This window comes from Somniosus microcephalus, chromosome 2 (assembly GCF_052327205.1).
Source record: "Somniosus microcephalus isolate GS21.2 chromosome 2, FLI_Smic_1.0, whole genome shotgun sequence".
Classification (NCBI taxonomy): Eukaryota; Metazoa; Chordata; class Chondrichthyes; order Squaliformes; family Somniosidae; genus Somniosus; species Somniosus microcephalus.
Window position 1 is genome coordinate 64,796,916 of NC_140988.1, and position 19,670 is coordinate 64,816,585.

The 19,670-nt window shown below is 46.1% G+C and overlaps 1 protein-coding gene across 1 annotated transcript; it reads right to left on the reverse strand.

Moving 5' to 3' along the window:
- Nucleotides 1-460: 460 nt before the first annotated feature.
- On the reverse strand, nt 461-6,519 carry LOC147122738 (interleukin-8-like). Its single transcript, XM_086003757.1, has 4 exons — nt 6,394-6,519; nt 5,287-5,422; nt 5,084-5,167; nt 461-1,383 (listed from the first exon to the last, which is right to left on the reverse strand). The coding sequence occupies exons 1-4, from the start codon at nt 6,455-6,457 to the stop codon at nt 1,356-1,358; spliced, it is 312 nt and encodes a 103-aa protein (XP_085859883.1). The 5' UTR covers nt 6,458-6,519; the 3' UTR covers nt 461-1,355.
- Between the last annotated feature and the right edge of the window lie 13,151 nt (nt 6,520-19,670).

The following is a 19,670-nucleotide window of genomic DNA, read 5'->3' on the forward strand; positions in this document are numbered from 1 at the left end:
AACCAGAGGGCACAGATATAAGGTGATTGGCAAAAGAACCAGAGGCAACATGAGGAAAAACTTTTTTAAGTAATGAGTGGCTAGGATTTGGAATGCGCTGCCAGATAGGGTGGTGGATACAGAAATGTATGGCGCTCTGTCTTGTACAAAAAGTACAAGTGATTGATATGCACTCAACTTTCAAACATCCAAAATATTTGTTAAACTTCAGTTTAATATTCCTTTTGAACAAGATTAACACTTTAAATAGATAATGACAACAAATAGGGAAAGAGCAGGGGAGTGGGACTAATTGGAGAGCTCGCGCAAAGAGCCAGCACAGGCACCATGGGTAAATGGCCTCCTTCTGTGCTGTAATATTCTAGGATTCTATGAAATTTGATATTTAAAATACTTAGATATTTATGTGAACAATTCATCTATGTATATTAAGATATAAATAATCTAGGTCGTAGCAATGTGCCATATAGTATAATTTAATTTTAAAAACTACAAATTTTTATCCACATAAATTGTTTGGTGCGCTCAACATAAGAGAATGTGTTTCAATAATAGTAAATATATAAATAGAAAATAACAATATAAATATTGAAAAACTATATAGTGGCATGAAATAGAATCACAATACTGACAGTTTGTCATACAATAAATATATACATGTCGGCCCTGAAGCTCAGTGCATTCTCCCATTCTGACGAGAGACCAGTGAAGAGCTCGTGTAACCAGGCATTTTTTGGGGGGATGCTGTCAGACTCCCACCAGAGTTACATCAGGAAACTGGGAGAAATCCCATGGAGTTTCTGGGCCTTAATCTTACTAAGCAACTAAACCCTTAACCTGAGAGTAACCATGAGAATATGATAATCTGATTGGATAATACAATCAAACTACTTAATCAAACAATCAGGTTCACAGATCCAGCCCCTCTGATTGACAATTTTACAATCAATCTTTCAGCTACTGCCAATTATGTTATAATAGCAAAATACCGCGGATGCTGGAAATCTGAAATAACAACAGAAAATGCTGGAAATACTCAGCAGGCCAGGCAGCATCTGTGGAGGGAGAAACAGAGTTAACGTTTCAGGTCTGGGACCCTTCATCAGAACTGGAAAAAGCTGGAGCTGTAACAGATGTTCAGCAGGTGCAGAGAAGTGGGGGGGAGGTGGTGTTAGGAGGGGAGGAAAGAATTGAAAGAACATCCTGTACTTTTGTAAGGCAGGAAAGATAAAATGTTGCAAATGGGAGTGGCAAACATGCAGTATGATTTTTGCCAGATGTGCATTCCTGAGCCAGTACAGAGTCCCTGATACAGTGGGCTTCAGGCTCTTGACATTCAGACATACAGCTTCTCCTCAGTAAACTTCATCTGTCTTCTCGGAACTGTAGAGAATTCAAGAATGAATAAAAATTATACTGTGAATTTCTCAGGTTAACATGCATTGATGTTTAATGAAAACAAAACTAAGATTTTGAAAATTTCAATTATTGTTGACTGATCTACGTTAAATTTTCTCAGAGGATAAATGACATCACAGTATGACAGAATATTATCATTTTCCCTGTGGAATCTTTGGGCCAGAGCAACGAACACAGAAGAGAAGGAAGTTTCTATTGTGTGAATGTTTCTTGATTGTCGGACATATAACGGGGCAGAAATTTGGATCGGGGGCTTGCCGCGCGTGCAAGCCCCCGATCTGCACTTACCCGACGCACCTGCCGTTCACCTCCAGGGACGCCTGGAATTCCTTTTTGAAAGAGAAGAATCCCGGGCAGCGTCTGACGTCACGCCACCCAGGAGTGCAGCCAGCGTGAAGCCTGGAGCGCGCTGTGCAAGTGAGACACGCCCCTTGAGGTCTCAGTTTAATAGGACACGCCCCCAATGTTTCTTACAAGCTGCAAAGCATTTTTACATGCAGAGCAGCATTTCAAATAGGTTTTTGGTATTTTTATGAAGCTTTTGGTAACTTTTATAAACTTTTAAAAACGTTTACATTATTTTGAAGAATCTGAAGTAGTTTTAAACAGAATTAAAGCAATTTAAAGACTTTTAAAAGCCCTGAAAGAAATTTTTTCATTCCATTTATTTATTTAGCAACGTCGTTGTCATATGTGTCTTCACACTGTTCCCTTTGGGGAACTGTATGAAGTGGTGGAAGGATTTATGGCCGTGATTAATGCTCCTTCCGTGACCGTAACCATCTTTGTACCAGCCATTAGGGTGGTTAGTCCTATGGCGGGAGGGTTTTACGGGCTCCCACAAGCTATATGAGGAGGGGGGCCACCCACACCCACGGATGCAAATATCCCACTGGATGTCAACCCAGAATTTAAAGCCGGAGCTCCGACTCCACTTGCCGGGACTGTCTGGAGCGGGGTTCGAAACCCTACCCCGTCTGGCCCAGCGGCGGGGATCCTACTGCTACGCCAAAGGCCCACTCCAATTAGCAACGTGAAATGGCTGGAATGAGCACAATTCACGGCATTAAATGAACTCACAATTGAACTGATGATGACCTCAGCAATCTCCTCAATGAGGTGGAGGCGCAGCGCCTGCTCATCATTGGTAATGAGAAGTCAAAGGCGCCGCAAAAAGGACAGATGATAGCTTGGTCTTTCAAGTGGCAGCATAGGGCTCCAGTCATGGGGAGGGAAAAGGCGCAGGAAACGTATGGGTGTCACCGTTTGCGCAGAGTGGGCCTTTTGCGTAGCGGTAAGCATCCCCGCCGCTGGGCCAGAAGGAGTAGGGTTTCGAACCCCGCTCCAGAGAGTCCCGGCAAGTGGAGTCGGAGCTCCAACTATAAATTCTGGGTGGACATCCAGCGGGATACTTGCGTCCGCGGGCGTGGGTGGCCTCCCCCCCTCAGATGGGTTGTGGGAACCCGTAAAACCCTCACGCCATAGGACTAACCACCCTAATGGCTGGTATGAAGATGGTTATGGTCACGGAAGGAGCGTTAACGTGGCCAGAAATCCTTCCACCACTTCATACAGTTCCCGAAAGGGAACAGTGTGAGGATACGTACAACGATGACCTCTTGCGCAATGCACCTCCTTGGACACTCAGTCGCAGATGCGAGGGGGCAAATCGTGCAATTGTTAAATTTTTCATTTTATTGACATGTAAAATGTTGGCCCAGTAATTCCCTTCCAAACGTGTGAGTACGGTCGGGGTACTCATGCGTCTGGCCGGAGGAAATGCCGGTTTTCAGCATGCACAGCGCATGCGGGGAAAACCGGCATTTCCTGTCCTCTGAACGAAGGGGTTCAGAGGCAGAATGCGTGCGACTGCACAGGCAGCGCGTGCACAGTAAAATTCGCCGGTTTCATTCATGCTTTCAGTGAGGTTAAGTCCTTACAACTCACACATGAAAAAAGCATGAGTACAGTTGCTCCAGAGGCTGCGGAGGAAGATATATTTTATCGTGGAGCTTCTGAAAGGCAATATTTTTGTTTGGGAAAGGGAGGAAAGTTATTTTAAGAAATGCTGAGGTAAGTTTTAAAGTTTATTTTTGTTTTTTAAAACGGGTTTTCAGTACTGTAGGTAGAAGGAGCAATTGTGGCTATGTGAATTGAATTTGCTGTGTTTATTAAATGTGAAAATGACTCCAACATTTTTAAGAAAGAAACTTTTCATCAGTAATATATTCTTTTAAGTAATTATGTATGTATGTCTGTATATATTCCTTTGCGTGTATGTATATATTCCTTTACTTATGTGTATGAATGTATGTATTTAATTATGACTTTCAGAGAAAGTAACTTATTGGAAAATCATAATTAAATACATACATTCATACACATAAGTAAAGGAATATATACATACATACATATACATAAAGGAATATATACGGACATACATACATAATTACTTAAAAGAATATATTACTGATGAAAGGTTTCTTTCTTAAAAATGTTGGAAATGTTACATTACTCATTTTAGAGCAGTCATTTTCACATTTAATAAACACAGCAAATTCAATTCATACAGCCACAATTGCTCCTTCTACCTACAGTACTGAAAACCCGTTTAAAAAAAAAAACTTTAAAATTTACCTCAGCATTTCTTAAAATAACTTTCCTCCCTTTCCCAAACAAAAATATTGCCTTTCAGAAGCTCCACGATAAAATATATCTTCCTCCGCAGCCTCTGGAGCAACTTTACACATGCTTTTTTCATGTGTAAGTTGTAAGGACTTAACCTCACTGAATCCATGAATGAAATCGACGAAGTTTACTGCGCACGCGTTGCCTGTGCAGTCGCACGCGCTGTGCCTCTGAACCTCTTCGTTCAGAGGACAGGAAATGCCGGTTTTCCCCGCATGTGCTGTGCATGCTGAAAACCGGCATTTCCTCCGGCCAGACGCGTGAGTACCCCGACCGTACTCACGCGTTTGGAACGGAATTACTGGGCCAACGTGTAAGTGTGAGGAATGCAAATGTCGCATGCATACCACAAAAGGTCACAGCAATACAACAGAGACTATAGCCCCTATTTTAACTCCCATGCCTGGGAGAAACCACAAAGGGAGGCAGTTAAAATGGAGTGGGGGACTTACTCACTCGTTTCCTGCCCTGATCTGACTGCCTTACAACTCAAAATTGCAGGTGGCGAGCACAACCACCTCAAGCCGGCGAGGTCCTTGTTAAATATTTGGATCTGGCTCTGATGATGGCATTGGGACCCGATCTCCTATTTTAACTGGAGGCCTGAGCTTGGGAGCAGTGTTGGCTTCCCCACCGGGCCAATGCTGCCGGGAGCTGAAATGTGAGCCAGAAGAGACCCAGGCTGGCCCCCATTTCTCCCTCACCTGACTGAGGCCTGGGAGTTAAAATCTGTCCAAGCCTTGACACGCAAGCATTTTGCTCGCCCAGGCTGCACGAACAGACCGACCCCACCCTGCGATAAAATCAGAGTCAATGGTCCAAGTATAGAGTCAGATAAAGCTGAGGAAATCTACACTGTGGCTAACTTACTCCATACTTTAGTGAAGTAGATTTGATGCTAGGACTGGGTATAAAGTGGAACATTTCCTCTCTCTGACAGTATTGTTGCTCAGATTAAACAGCGAGAGAAACTTACACACTGATCACCCTGTCAATAATCTTCTTCACCCAGGATGCCTTAGGATTCAGACAGACCTGGTTGCCACTTTTAAGGGTGACACTGAGGAAAAAAGGAACAATGACAGTTAGCTCAAATGATCTACTCTGAATAGAACCAATTACAAATCGTTACTCAAAGAAACAGGAAATTTATAAGGACCCTGTTTTATAAACACTTACATGATCTCGACATTCCCACAGTGGGGACCACTAGGAATAATTTCAATGTCCTCCATGAACTTCGGATGGATGAACTTCGAGGATGTTTTGATACACTGACAGCGCAGGTTCATTCCTGTTCTTCCAATCGATGCAGCTGTAAAAAGGATGAATAACACAGCTTTGGTCTTTCTAGAGTTCTAAAAGTGAGTCTTTCTATTTCAGAAATATATTTATACTTCAACAAAGTTGAAAACAATTTTTATTCTAAATTACATTCCCTCCCTTATCTCTTGATGATCACAGACTATAGTCAGCCTGTTGTCGAGTGTTTTTCAAAGAAATATTGCTGTTTGAATGTAGAACTGACTCGTGTTGAATTGAATCATAATTCCTGAAGGCAGAATAATGTACATTGCACCAGCTGGGATCACACCTGTTCTTGAATTGAATCTAATTTTCCAGTTCATTTTAAGTATATATGCTCCCTGCTATCATACTCTGTTGACTATATTATGTTAATAGACACCTTTTAATATTACTCTATATTGATGGATGGGATTCCATTCAATGGTAGCTTCGATCTACAACATATATTTGTGGCTGAGCCAGTCAGTGAAAAACATACTCATCTCCAGCCCTAGAGTGCATTCACCTGGAGTGTAATATGTCCCTGCCTCTCTACCTCTCTTTCCTCCTTTAAGATGCTCCTTAAAACCTACCTCTTTGACCAAGCTTTTGGTCACCTGTCCTCATATCTCCTTATGTGGCTTGGTGTCAAAAAATTTTTAACGCTCCTGTGAAGCGCCTTGGGACATTTTACCATGTTAAAGGCGCTCTATAAATGCAAGTTGTTGCTGTTGTTGACAACCCACTGCTCTGTATCTGATAGGTGCTCACTCATATCACTCATTGATAACTGATACTTTTTTCTACTGAAAATGAGGTGTCTCTCTAACAGTATTCATCATGTTTTCTTATGATTACTAGATGAAATAAATGTAAATTCTGGCTAATTTTAATAGTAAGTGCTGTTATTTAAATTTCTTAGGATAAGTAACCTATGTACAAATTATGAATATGATTCTAGATTCTGTATGCATACTATGCAGTTTGATTATTTCTTACCTTGTGTGGAAGCCACATAAAGTAGAAAGAGAGCAAGGATGGTGAGAGTGACTTTGCTGTTCATTGTGCTTTACTGTACGATGTTTTTTATCTTCGTGCTGCAGTCTCCATCTGATCCTCACTTCTCAACCGCTGTATTTATTAGGCAAATACTGTGAATCAACACTGGGAGATGACATCGCTTGGAATTTCCCAGGAAGCGGAGGTTTATTTACTCATACTGACATACTAAACAAAAATGAATGATTATAAATCACCAACAGCTTGAAACTCTGATCCGAATCTAATTGCAGATAAGGAAACATTTCCCATTGGAATTTTTTGGTGAAATCTTGATTATTTTCCAGCTCCTGGTGGTCTGAAACATCTGGGAATTTCGGCTGAAATTTTCAGTGAGCCTCCAGTCAATCTCTAATCCCAACTCACTGTTAAGGGAAAAAAAGAACTGACCTTCAGGTTACTTGCTGGCAATTTCCAATCCTCTGCTCAGAGAGGAGCTGGGCACAGGGTCTTAGGCTCACTTCTTTTGGGTACCTTTCCAAATGGCTGCCCAGCTTGTAGGGGTCGCAAAATCCCCTCAGCCCCGAAGATCGGGAAATATTAATCCACATCGTGGATGAAGACTTGTGTGATTTAAATTGTCTCTGGGTTGGACAATGTTTTAAAACATACCCAGAACCGCAAAAGGCTGTGTTAAAAAGATTGTAAGCTAGGCAGCACTTGGACACTGGAATCAAAGAACTTTGTGAAAATCGCACACTTTAAGATTGTACATTTTATTAAAAGATGTACTCTTGAATTTTGGACTGTTTAAATTGCCCAGGGCATAAAAATTGGCGAACAGACCTCATGGAAACAGAATTTTAAAAGGCAGCAGAAAAGGACAGACAGGCTGTTAGCATATGAAAAGCTCAGCGCTGCCCTGTAGTAAGTTTGATTGGAGCCCGAGCTGTCAGTCACCCTGTGGTATTGGGTGGGTCTGGTAACCTACAAGCTGCTTGTTTACACTGGGGAGTAGCCCATTTGAATCAGCCAATCATCGGACAGTAAGCACAATGGGTTGTTTACACACATCCATTCACTGAAATTGACTCTACTACGTGATGTCTCCATGTATGAATGGAGGAAGTTAAAAGCCCTTCTCTTGTGTATTCAGACTTTTCGGCACGAAATTGCGCAGGGACCTTTTCGGCGCGAAAACAGCAGGGACTCCCAGGGTATAAAGATTAAGCCCAGGAAGCCCTCTGCCCCTTTTTGTCTCTATTACTCTTTGGACTGCAGGTGAGCAAGGCTTCTGACCCACTAGCAAGACAATCTAGTGAGAAGTAAAGGGTGGTAATTTAAGGGAAATGTTGCTAAGATTGTAAGATTGACATTGTAGCCATTTATCCCTCATTTTTGCCATCTGCCTTCCCCTGTTAAGCAATTTTACCATGATTACTTTGATCGTGTGGTGTAGTTTCTTTAGTTTTAATAAAATTTGGCTTTCTTGCATCCAGACCATTTGTCCGTTTTTAATATATCATTAATTATAAGTTCCTCCAGTCAGAACTGGAGGGGGGGATGTAGCAATTCGAAACCGCTGATTGGAATTGGTCACAGTGCAGTGGCAAAGGCTGCCTGACCAGGTAAATTACCGTAAACCAGGTAAAGGATGCCCCCCAACAAATTGGCGAACGCAGCAGGACTGGAGGCATTTTTTGATATGATAAGTGGTCTGGATCTGGAGAAAGCATCAGCTCTTGCTTTTCTTGCTTTCAGTCTGTGGGTAGCCCTGCAGAAGTTAGCGGCAGCTTGTAAGCTGACCTATTATAGTATAGTTCGCTGGGTTAAGAAGGGTGAGATGAGGGTGTGGGAGGAGGTTACAGAGGCCAAGAATCGGGAGTCAGAGTTTGAAAAATGCCAGGCGGAGGTAGAACGCCTCATAAGAGAGGTGAATGAGGCCAGAGATAGTGGGATGAGGGTGTGGGAAGAAAATGCACGCCTCACACTAGAGGTCACGAAATGCCAGGCAGAGATAGAGCACCTTGTGCAGGAAGTCACAGAGGCTAGGGACAGTGAGATGAGGCTACAGGAGGAAAACGCACACCTCACCCAAGAAGCTAGCGAGGGCAAAAGCCATGCGAGGCACAAGATAGAGTTCCGAAAGTGCCAAATTACAGAAGCAAAGAGTAACGAGATGAGACTGCGGGAAGAGAATGCCACCTCACCTCAGAAGTTACAGAGCAGGAGGAAAAGGTTAGGGAGGTAAAGGCAGCTTATAAGCTGGCCTGCGACCAAAGGTTTAGTGGAGCAGATCATACCCCATGCAACAGAAAGATAGAGAGTTTGGGTATGGAGTTATTAAGGACTAAAGGGATGGTATGTCTCATAAGTCCGAAGGGAAGTCCGTCAGACAGTACCAGCAGCCCAAATCAAACCGCCCCACTGGCAGCACCCAGAACAGAGCTGGCTGGGGAATTAGAGATCCCAAGACCGCAGCCCACAGCTCCGAGTTTTGAGGAGCTCTGGCAGCAAGAAGGGGTGGACAATGGGGTGGTTAGGGAAAGGTAGCAGCCATCAGTGGTGCTGCAGCCCCCTCACCCACCTCTGCCTCCCCACAATGACTGGAGCCCGCGCAGCCTGTCCGTCTGTGTAATCTCTGGTACGATGAATGGAAGAGGCCGCTCGCACAGATGGAGGTAGAAAAGGTTACAGGGACTTATCTATTGGATACGGGGGCATCATGCACCGTGATCCATACGGATAATCCCACCACCTCACCTCTGTCTAATGGGGTTCCATACACACTATCGGGATTCACCGGTCAGGAGCAGGGGGGAGTATACTCCAGACCCCTCTCAGTCCGTCTGGGCATGCTCCAAACTAAGTGGACGTGCATCCTGGCAAAGTGGAATAAGGAGGAAGGAAAGGGGATCCTAGGGGCCGACTTCAAGGTGAGCCATGGGATCCTCGTGGATCTCCGCAACCATTGCCTTTGGGGGCTAGCACAGACAGGGAAGAAGGTGTAGTGGTCATCCCGGGCAAGGAGGGTAAGGGGACCTTGTTTACTGTGATGCCCAAAGAAGGTTACGACCTCGGGCTCATGGTAAATGGTGTCCCGGAGGCACTGCAGGCAGTCGTGCAGGCAAACATCACAGCGTTTGCCACCCATAAACACGACTGCGGGAGGATCACAGGGTTTGAGGTTAAAATAGACGGGGACCCCATGGCCCGACCACAGAAGAGTACAGTTTCCCCAAGGAGGCAGAACCGACATGGAGGCAGCCATCACCTCCTTAGTTAAACAGGGAATGTTGAGGCCCATAGCCACTCATGTTAATTCTCAACTTTGGCCGGTTAGGCAACCGGACAATTCATGGAGAGCCACGGTGGACTATCGGGTGCATAACAGCAATATCCCCGCATGTGCCCCCACAGTAGAAGCAGTGGCTAATCTTATTAGCAGTATTCCAGCATCCGCGAACACATTCACGGTGCTGGACATTTCGAATGGGTTCTGGTCCATCCCTTTAAAACGGGAGGACCAATATAAGTTTGCATTCACCTTTAAGGGACAGCAGTACCTGGAACTTGTCTGCCACAGGGTTTCCACAACAGCCCCAGCATCTTCCACCAATGCATGAAGGATAGTTTAAAAGAGTTCAGTCAGCCCACTCAGTTACTGCAGCATGTGGATGACCTGCTCTTATTTACCGACTCGGTCAGGAAGCATGGCCCACTACAGGCTGAGCTGCTGGAGCTGCTGCAGAGAAAGGGGTTTAAAGTCAACCCCAAGAAGGCGCAGGTTGGTCAGCAAGAAGTTAAATTCCTGGGTCTGACTGTCCGCGCAGGAGGGAGGGCCATAGATAAGGCAAGGAAGGAAGCGGTCCAGGAGTTACCGATTCCCAATTCAGTAAGAGGGGTGAGGTCGTTCCTGGGATTGACGGAGTACTGCAGGGATTTTATAGAGGACTATGCAGCCACAGCGGCCTCTCTGCTCCGTCTCCTACACAAGGGAGTGGAGTGGTCCTGGGATGAGGGATGCCAGGCGGCATTTGTTAAGTTAAAGGGAGACCTGCAGACCGCACCAGCCCGAGGAGCGATAGATGGGAAAAGGGAGTTTTTTCTGGAGGTAGCAGCCAGTGGGGATAGCCTAAGTGCTGTGCTGCTCCAAGAGCGGCACGGTAGGCTGAGACCCGTGGTCTATTCCTCCAGAATACTCACCGATGTAGAGAGGAGCTACACAATATGTGAAAGGAATCTTTTAGCCACATATTGGGCTGTGAAGAAATCCCGGATCTTCGCAGGCACCTCTCCCATCACCCTCCTCACACACCACACACACACTCAGATGCTTTTGGATGGGAGGATTAAAGATGGGACAGTCAGCAGCATCCGCATTGCACGCTGGACCCTTCTCCTCTCACAGATGGATCTGAAGGTAAAGGGCCTTTGCGAGCCAAAGCTTGTGGCCAATATGGTGTACCCTGGAACAGCCCATCGATGTTCCATAGATGGGGTATGGGAAGTGAGCATAGGTTTACGGGCCGGGATACATCCCACGGGCCGCGAGATCTATGTAGACGGTTCCAGCATGGTATCCACTGGGGTACGACTCAAGGGTTGCGGGATCTTTGACCCAACGGCAGGCATTGCCTTGGCAATCAAGCTCCCTAACACCATGAGTGCCCAGCAGGCTGAACTGTCCGCAGTGATGTACGTGGTTACACACCCTGACATCTTCCCTGCCCCGTATATGATTTGCTCTGATAGTATGTTCACTTGCAACTCGTGTACGGAGCACCTGGCCATCTGGTCCCGTCGTGGGTATACCTCCGCCGACGGGAAGCCCTTGACAGTAAAGCCCCTGCTGGAGAAAATCCTGGCAGCTGTGGGGGAGGAAGGTGCAGTTTTCATCCATAAGGTGAAAGCCCATTCCTCCACAGAACCCCGCAGCCAGGGCAACCAGCAAGCCGATATGCTGGCCAAGGAGGGTGCACGTGCAGGCACTTTCTGGGACCCATATGAGTCCGGGCCAGTGTCAGCGATTACAGGCAGGGATGGGACACAGGGAAAATCAGGAATAGTATTGGCACTGGACCTTAAAACGGTCCAGGCACAGGACCCCGTCCTAAAGGCAGTAATTAGGGCAGTGATGGAGGGCAAAAGGATAGAGGACCCCTACAGCACAGCCCCTCTCCCCATAAAGGAGGGCATGCTGTTCAAGGCAGAACAGTGGGTAGTACCCCAGCAACACCGGAGGGAGTTCCTTCAGCTGGTGCATGAGGGGCCAGGAGTGGGACACCCTGGGCCTGAGACCACCTGGTAATGGGTGGAACAGGCGGGATGGTGGCCAGGACTCCGGGATGATGTCCGCGAGTTCTGTGCTAGCTGTCTTGTGTGTGCAGCAAATAATCCCGATCCCCACAAAAGGAAGGTGCCCATGGGACACATTAGGAGGGTCGAGGGACCATGGCAGTCAATCCAGATTGACTATATAGGGCCCTTGCCCACCATCCAGGGAGGCTACAAATACTGCCTCGTCCTGGTGGGTGTGTTTTCCAAGTGGGTGGAAGCCTTCCCCTGCAGGACGGCCACAGCAATGGGGACTGCAAAGATCTTGGTGAAGGAGGTGTTCTCGTGGTGGGGACTGCCCCAGTTCGTGGAGTCTGACCAGGGAAACCACTTCACTGGCCAAGTCATGCAGAACACCCTCATGCTGCTCGGTATCAAAGGGAAGTGGCACGTAGACTACAACCCGCGGTCCTCAGGGATTGTGGAGCTTATGCACCGCACCCTTAAAGAAAGATTGAGGAGAGAGGCCGTGGGGTCGCCCCAAAAATGGGCAGAGACCCTACCTCTGATCCTCATGGGGATCCGGCCAGCCAGTCCAAGAGTACAGGGCATTCACCACATGAGCTCATGACCGGCAGAGTTATGAGGACCCCCACTCATGTCCTTGCCCCAGTCCTCACTGAAGGACAACTGCAGGAAATAAACCGGGATAAATTCGCCTGAACCCTCCTAGAACACCTCAAATGAATTTATGGGCAGGCAGCAGACAGCATGGGGAAGCAGCATCGGAATAACCGGCTGCTGCTCGAGCCTAGCAAGAGCCACCAGTGGGAGATAGGAGACCTAGTGATGGTAAGAAACTATGCCCAGGTGGGAAGTTTAGAGCCACTCTACATGGGACCCTATAGTATAGTTGATAGGGCCAGCCCCATGGTCTATGCAGTAAAACTACCCCGGTGCACAAAGTGGTTCCACGCCAACCAATGTAAATTGTATAAATCTGACCTTACAAGTTCAAGTTCACAGGCTGTAAAGACAGGCGCTGTGGCTTGTTTCAAGGGAAAAGTTGTTTGGCCCACCAATTGGGACACTTCCCCGCCCCAGTAGGACCTAAGTTTAAATTTGAACCAGTTATTTAGTTCAGAAACAGAGAAACCGCAGCCTGAGAGTAAAAATCTGCAGGCTGCTACGAGTTCATTCACAGAAAATCGCTTGGGGGGCTCCAGGGAGGAGCCGCCTTTTGAAGAGACTGCCTGTGCATGCATAGTCATTGGTCTGGAGACAGGAATTCCCCAGTCTTTTGAATGGCCTGTTCGCGCAGGCGCAGTTCCCCAGCCCGTGACCACAGCGGCTCCTCTTCAGTTTCCCTGCGCAGGCGCAGTCGCGCGCCTGAGGAGAGAGGTTTCCCAACACTGGGTTCATGCAGGCGCAGTTCCCCAGCCCATGACCACAGCGGCTCCTCTTCAGTTTTCCCGCACAGGCACAGTCGCCTGTTTGAATACAGAGGTTTCACAGCCTCTGCCGTGGGGCTCCGGGGAGGAGGTTCGTGCAGGCGCAGTCGCCTGTTTAAAGGGACAAGCTTCCCAGCCCGCTTCTAGAGTGGTTCCCCCTATGGTGTGGGACTCTGGAGGGGAAGGGATAGCAATTCCTCTTGCAGGGGACATATGGAAGGAGCTGGTACCTGGTTTTGGACCTGGAGAGGAAGATTTTCAGCCACCAGCAGCGGGTGGTGAGGGGATACCTGCCCCCAGTATAGGAGTGGGTAGGGAAAAGGAGACAAACCCAGATTACTGGCAGGCTGCCAGGTATATTAAACAGTGCGGGCTGTTTGCATCAGGGGGAAAAGGTTCCCAGCAAGCTAGGGTTGTGAGCCAGGCTCAGGGTCGGTCAGCCAAAGTTTCCTCCACAGAGACACCCCTCAGAAGGTCTCAGTGGATCCGCAAGTGCCAAATGCTTGTATTTTGGTCCGAGGTCGAGGGACCCGACCATGTCTCCACCTAAGGCAGCAGGTCAGTGAGAGACCTGGCTTCATGTCCTTTTAAGTTCTTTTGCAGGAGAATGGGCAAAGGAGCAGCCCTGTTCGCCCAGCCCGAGCTGGGCATCGAATGAAGATGTGGTTATACAGAATGTTGGGGATCACCTCGCCACTGGATAAATCCAGGAGCAGACCCCACAGTGAACTTCGGGAGAAACTGGACAGGGTCCGGAGGAACCTGCCTACTCATCCTACGCGGAGGAGATGGCCCCAGCTGGGTGGGGCACGGCCCAAACCCAGCACTATCCTGACCGAATTTCACTTGCAGGAGACCTCGCTATTGAGGAGTCATGGTGGGGAAGTGCGGGTACCTTGTCAGATAGGGACGCGTTCCCCGGGAGTGGGTGGTGATGGCCCGGGAAAGATTGTAAAGGGGAGGGGGAGACCCAAGAGTCACGTGGGTGCGTTCGGGGAAGGGAGGAACTCACCCGGGGCCCACCGGCAAAGTTAGAGTGTAAGTGTGGCTGGGAAGGATGAGTGGGTGACCGGATCTGGGATCCAAGTTTGAGTGTGGGGCCAGTGTGAGCCGCCACACAGGCACCCATTATTTTCTGCAGTTAGTCGAGGGAAGACGGGAGGGGGAGGGACTGGGAGTCATGATCCCATACTCCCCGGTCTCGGTCTATGAAACATGAGGGGTACCCCGCCTCCACAAAGGGACAAGGGAACGGCTCAGGGCTGGCGGATCAGACTTTTCCGTAAAATCCATTCTGTATGTTTTAAAAGTTTAAGACCATTAAAGGGGGGGTGGGAGGAACATTTACTGCCCGGGTGGAAGGAGCAATACCCACTCAAATTTCGTGACCCATCATTGGCACGTGATGGTCGGGGTTTATTTCAGCATTTTGTTTCAAATGTTTAATGGAGATTTTTGTATTTTGTTTTACAGTTCCAAGCGGTGCAGAGGCATAGGACCCTCTCCGTGCTTGGGATCATTTTGATTACATTGTATAACCAACATTGCAATATTTTGTACTATGTTATAATGTAACAAGTGGTGCAGGGGTATGAGACCCCTTAATGTAACAATTTGTAATTGATGTATCTGTAGATGCCTACCATACCATGGTTTTTCTCAGATTTGAGGGGAATAGACGGGTCGGGGAATCAGTGATAGGTAGCTATAGGTACATACAGGGGATGATTGTTTATGGGGGGTCAGAAAATTTTGCTCACTTCTTCAAGAGGATACTGCAAGAAAGTTGGAAGTATCCAAGGGGGGAATGTAGGGGTCGCAAAATCCCCTCAGCCCCGAAGATCGGGAAATATTAAGCCACATCGTGGACAAAGACTTGTGTGATTTAAATTGTCTCTGGGTTGGACAATGTTTTAAACATACACTGAACCGCAAAAGGCTGCGTTAAAAAGCTCGTAAACTAGGCTGCACTTGGACACTTGAATCAAAGAACTTTGTGAAAATCGCACACTTTAAGATTGTACATTTTATTAAAAGATGTACTCTTGAATTTTGGACTGTTTAAATTGCCCAGAGCATAAAAATGGCTGAACAGACCTCATGGAAACAGAATTTTAAAAGGCAGCAGAAAAGGACAGACAGGCTGTTAGCATATGAAAAGCTCAGCGCTGCCCTGTAGTAAGTTTGAATGGAGCCCGAGCTGTCAGCCACCCTGTGGTATTGGGCGGGTCTGGTAACCTACAAGCTGCTTGTTTACATTGGGGAGTAGCCCATTTGAATCAGCCAATCATCGGACAGTAAGCACAATGGGTTGTTTACACACATCCATTCACTGAAATTGACTCTACTACGTGATGTCTCCATGTATGAATGGAGGAAGCTAAAAGCCCTTCTCTTGTGTATTCGGACCTTTTCGGCGCAAAATTGCGCACGGACCTATTCGGCGCAAAAACAGCAGGGACTCCCAGGGGATAAAGATTAAGCCCAGGAAGGCCTCTGCCCCTTTTGTCTCTTTTACTCTTTGGACGACAGGTGAGCAAGGCTTCTGACCCACTAGCAAGACAATCTAGTGAGAAGTAAAGGGGTGGTAATTTAAGGGAAATGTTGCTAAGATTGTAAGATTAACATTGTAGCCATTTATCCCTCGTTTTTGCCATCTGCCTTCCCCTGTTAAGCAATTTTACCGTGATTACTTTGATTGTGTGGTGTAGTTTCTTTAGTTTTAATAAATTTGACTTTCTTGCATCCAGACCATTTGTCCGTTTTTAATATATCATTAATTATAAGTTTCTCCAGTCAGAACTGGAGGGGGGGTTTAGCGATTCGAAACCGCTGATTGGAATTGGTCACAGTGCAGTGGCAAAGGCTGCCTGACCAGTTAAATTACCGTAAACCAGGTAAAGAATGCCCCCCTACAAGCTTGCAACATGAGTTGTTAGGGCTGGAAGCACCTCTCCTGCCTCATTTAAACAACTGCCCCATGTTCTATGCCCAGTGCTGATGCAGGTCATCCATCCCACATCGCTCCTCTAATCTCTCCACATAACTGAAGTCCCTCATCCCTGGTATCCTGGTAAACCTCCTCTGTACCTTCTCCAAGGCCGAAAGTGTGGTGCCTGGAAAGACCCAATTGCAAGGTGAAGTTGTCCTACTGCATCTTTTCCAGGAAGAAATTGAGCAGTCCAAGTAAGCAAGGCATCTGTGGCATACATAATTGAACTGTGCATTGAAAGTTGGGGATTTGGTAGACATCTCCTGTTATTGTTTGGAAGAACTCAATGGAGTCAAAGTTCATGGCAGCGGGTCACTTGACAGCTACTGACAGAGTCATCCCTGTGGCTAGAAAAGTGGCGGCAAAGGTTGGCATTTTGTGGAAGAGCTTCCATGAGTAATTTTAGTCTCAGCATACAAATACCTTTCTTCATATGCAAGTAGCAATGTATAACCATGTACAGATGAATGAGAAAACGATGGTTCCTTGCAAGATTCGTAAAATTCAGCAGATCCCCCAAAACCAAGAAAATAACCCTAAGGAAGGGATTTTGGACTATTCTAAACTATCGCAGGATGATAATAGGAATATTGGGCCTAAAGGGAGATTTAAAAGTCAAGGATCCCAGGATTTTGGTTTCTTTTTAAAAAAAAACATGTTCGAGCATGTGGCAGGAAAAAGGCTGCAATAAAGGAATTGGGATTGGCCTCTGTAAATGGACAGTTTTGGGTATTGGGATTAACCAAGCTGTCTGGGGACTATCAAGATTGTCTCAGTCATTTTACATACTGACAAAAGACCAACGGAAAAGCAGTTCCCACCAAAATTACAGAACCATCCTAAACCTTGCATAATGCAAAACATGCCACCAACCAACAAAAGTACCTTGGCCCCCACAGGAAAAGACAACTTTACTGCAATTAAACAAGAGGTTAATCAATCGATGGGATGATCCCGAAACCATGTTACACGTTCTTAAAACAATTTAAGAGCAATGGGACCATCCCGAAACCAATTAAGCAATTCACACCAATCAATATTAACGAATCCGCCAAAATTAACAATAAGCCAGAACTGATTTGGCGCGCAGATTAGCAGGCCTCAATCAGTATTTTCTGTTTTTCACAGGAAACAGTTCAAGTTAGCTCGTTCAAGAAAGCAGTGCTGGAGGAAGTTCGGTTCATCAGAAATTTCAAATCAAGTCATCAAGTTCAGCCCAGTCCAAGAAGAAGCATCTCGAAGCAGTTCTCCCTCTCGAAGAAGTAACACACCACTGGAGACCTCGTGGCAGACCAGGGCCCCATGAAACAAACAACCAAATATTACCAGCAACCGGGTAATATTGGGCCACCGCGACCAACAAAACCCAACTCGGAAGAAAACCGAAGATCTGCAAGTTTTTTTCCACTCTACAAACTACCCTGACTTACCCCTGGGTAAGATTTTATCAAAAAGACTCTAAACCCTACTTCTAACCAAAAGAAATTGGGTACTCACCTGATAGATCCAATACGCACCCTACCGCATCAGCGGACTCGCGAAGACTGACCAGTTACGCAGGTGAAGTCCTCTACCATGTCCGGGGTACGGCAGACCCCAACCGACACAGCTAGAGAACCCCAAAATCGTGAACCTCTACAACTGTCAAAAGAAGTCATTTTGCTGAGCATTATCCCTGGTCCTCTGGAGCCCAGTTTAGCTAAGTGAAGTGGGATTGGGAGGGGTGAAATATTCTGTCTATTGTTATTTTCCCTCGTAGATTCCGAAGTGTTCCCCCAATTTAGATTGTTAAGATTATTTTGTTGTACATGTTTTTTTTCTCAAATAAAGATCTTATTTCTTTCACCAAAATTCAGTTGTCTGCTGCAGTTTTCATCACAACCCCCAAATAAGTCCCAGGTCGAGAACCAAGGGAGTGGGAGCGATTCGAACCGCTCCTAAGTCAGAGGTGAAGCTGACCCACACACCACCCCTTACATCCTATATAAGCACATAGGCATGTGATTGTCTGGTCATTTATTTCATTGCTGTTTGTGGGAACTTGCTGTGCATAAATTGGCTGCAGTGTTTCCTACATTACAACAGTGACTCCACTTCAAGAAGTATTTCATTGGATTGTCCTGATGTTATGAAGGGCAGTATATAAATGCAACTCTTTCTTTATTACAATGCACCTTTGATCCTCCAAAACCTGCAAACAAAGAGGAATGCCCAGTGGGCCATTCATTTAGGCATCAGAGTATGAAATATCTCTCAGCAAACAGGCTGAGCTGGCATACGCAGTACAGCTTTAAGAAGGTTTAAGCACCAAAATATACAAGTAGACGAACGGCTATACTCTCTACAGTTAAGAATTTTATTTATCAAAGGACTATCAATCCATTTGGAAAAATGTAGCCCACTTTCAGATGGAAAAGGTTCCTCTCATGCGGTACCCACTTGAAGTGTTTGGCGTGCTGCTCAGGACCATTATGGGACTTTCCTTCATTTATATTAAACCGGGGGCTTTAATGAGCCTCACGCTCATTCTCATAGTGCTTCTGGGTCACATTGTCAATCTCTATGTGCATTGGACACTGAGTGGGTCTCAGGCCTCATATCAGGTGCAGTGCCTGAAGTGCAACAGTGCTAAGGGTGCCACGTATTGCACTATCAGCTCCACATTCTCTGACTGAGTGTGAGCAGTGCCATGTGACAATTTTTAGTAGATAATTAAATATATATTTAAATCAAATATACTATATATGTATGTATTTAAATGAATAGTTTGCATGTTTAATTTTAACACGCCACAGCATTCTCAAAAGATTATTTCCTTCATTTTAGATTTAATTCATTTGTATTTATAATAAATTGTCCATATTTTAGGACAAAAGGCTCTTTTGTGTAAAATTGTTTTTATGATTTAAGTATTTTAATCATTTTAATATTGTTAATCTATAAATTTATGAATGACTCTATGATATAAACTACATTCAATCTAAACTGTAATCTGTTGCTCAGATGGTGCTATCGAATTCTCCCCCGTGGCTGCTGCCTGATTTAGTGCGCAAACCTCTACCCACAGGATGTGCACTGTGACTGTGACTGTGGGGATGATTTTCATTCAGAAGTCGGGAAGGAGGCGGGACTACAACTTTCGGGGTTGTAGTCCCGCCTCCATTGAGATGCGGCCAATCCACGTGATTTCAACTTGATTGACCTTCTTCAGCCCACCCAGCGGGCTGAGCAGGCCAATTAAGGGCCACCCAGCAACAGGTGACGTCACAGACTGATAATTCATCTGTCAAGACGTTTTGACAGATGAAATATCAGCTTTTCACAGCTGTTTGAAGCTGTCAAACACTGACAGTCTTACTTCTAACATGAGTCCTTCTACACAGACTCAGTTAGAAATCTCACCGGCACAGAAAGCTGCAGGCTGTCACTTTTGACAGATCGCAGCCATTCTGCTTTCTGTGCTGGTTAGATGAGGGACTCCCGAAACCTAGAGGAAGGAAGGCTGTAAAGGTAAGTACAGGTAATTTAAACTTCTTTACTCACTTTAGACACACCAA

Excerpts from the sequence above, each read along its gene's own strand:
- LOC147122738 (XM_086003757.1), bottom strand. The coding sequence starts at position 6,457 with ATGAACAGCAAAGTCACTCTCACCATCCTTGCTCTCTTTCTACTTTAT. Across the intron at positions 5,423-6,393 it reads TTATGTGGCTTCCACACAAG|CTGCATCGATTGGAAGAACA; the intron begins GTAAGAAATAAT and ends TCCTTTTTACAG. Across the intron at positions 1,384-5,083 it reads ATTGACAGGGTGATCAGTGT|TTCCGAGAAGACAGATGAAG; the intron begins GTAAGTTTCTCT and ends AATTCTCTACAG.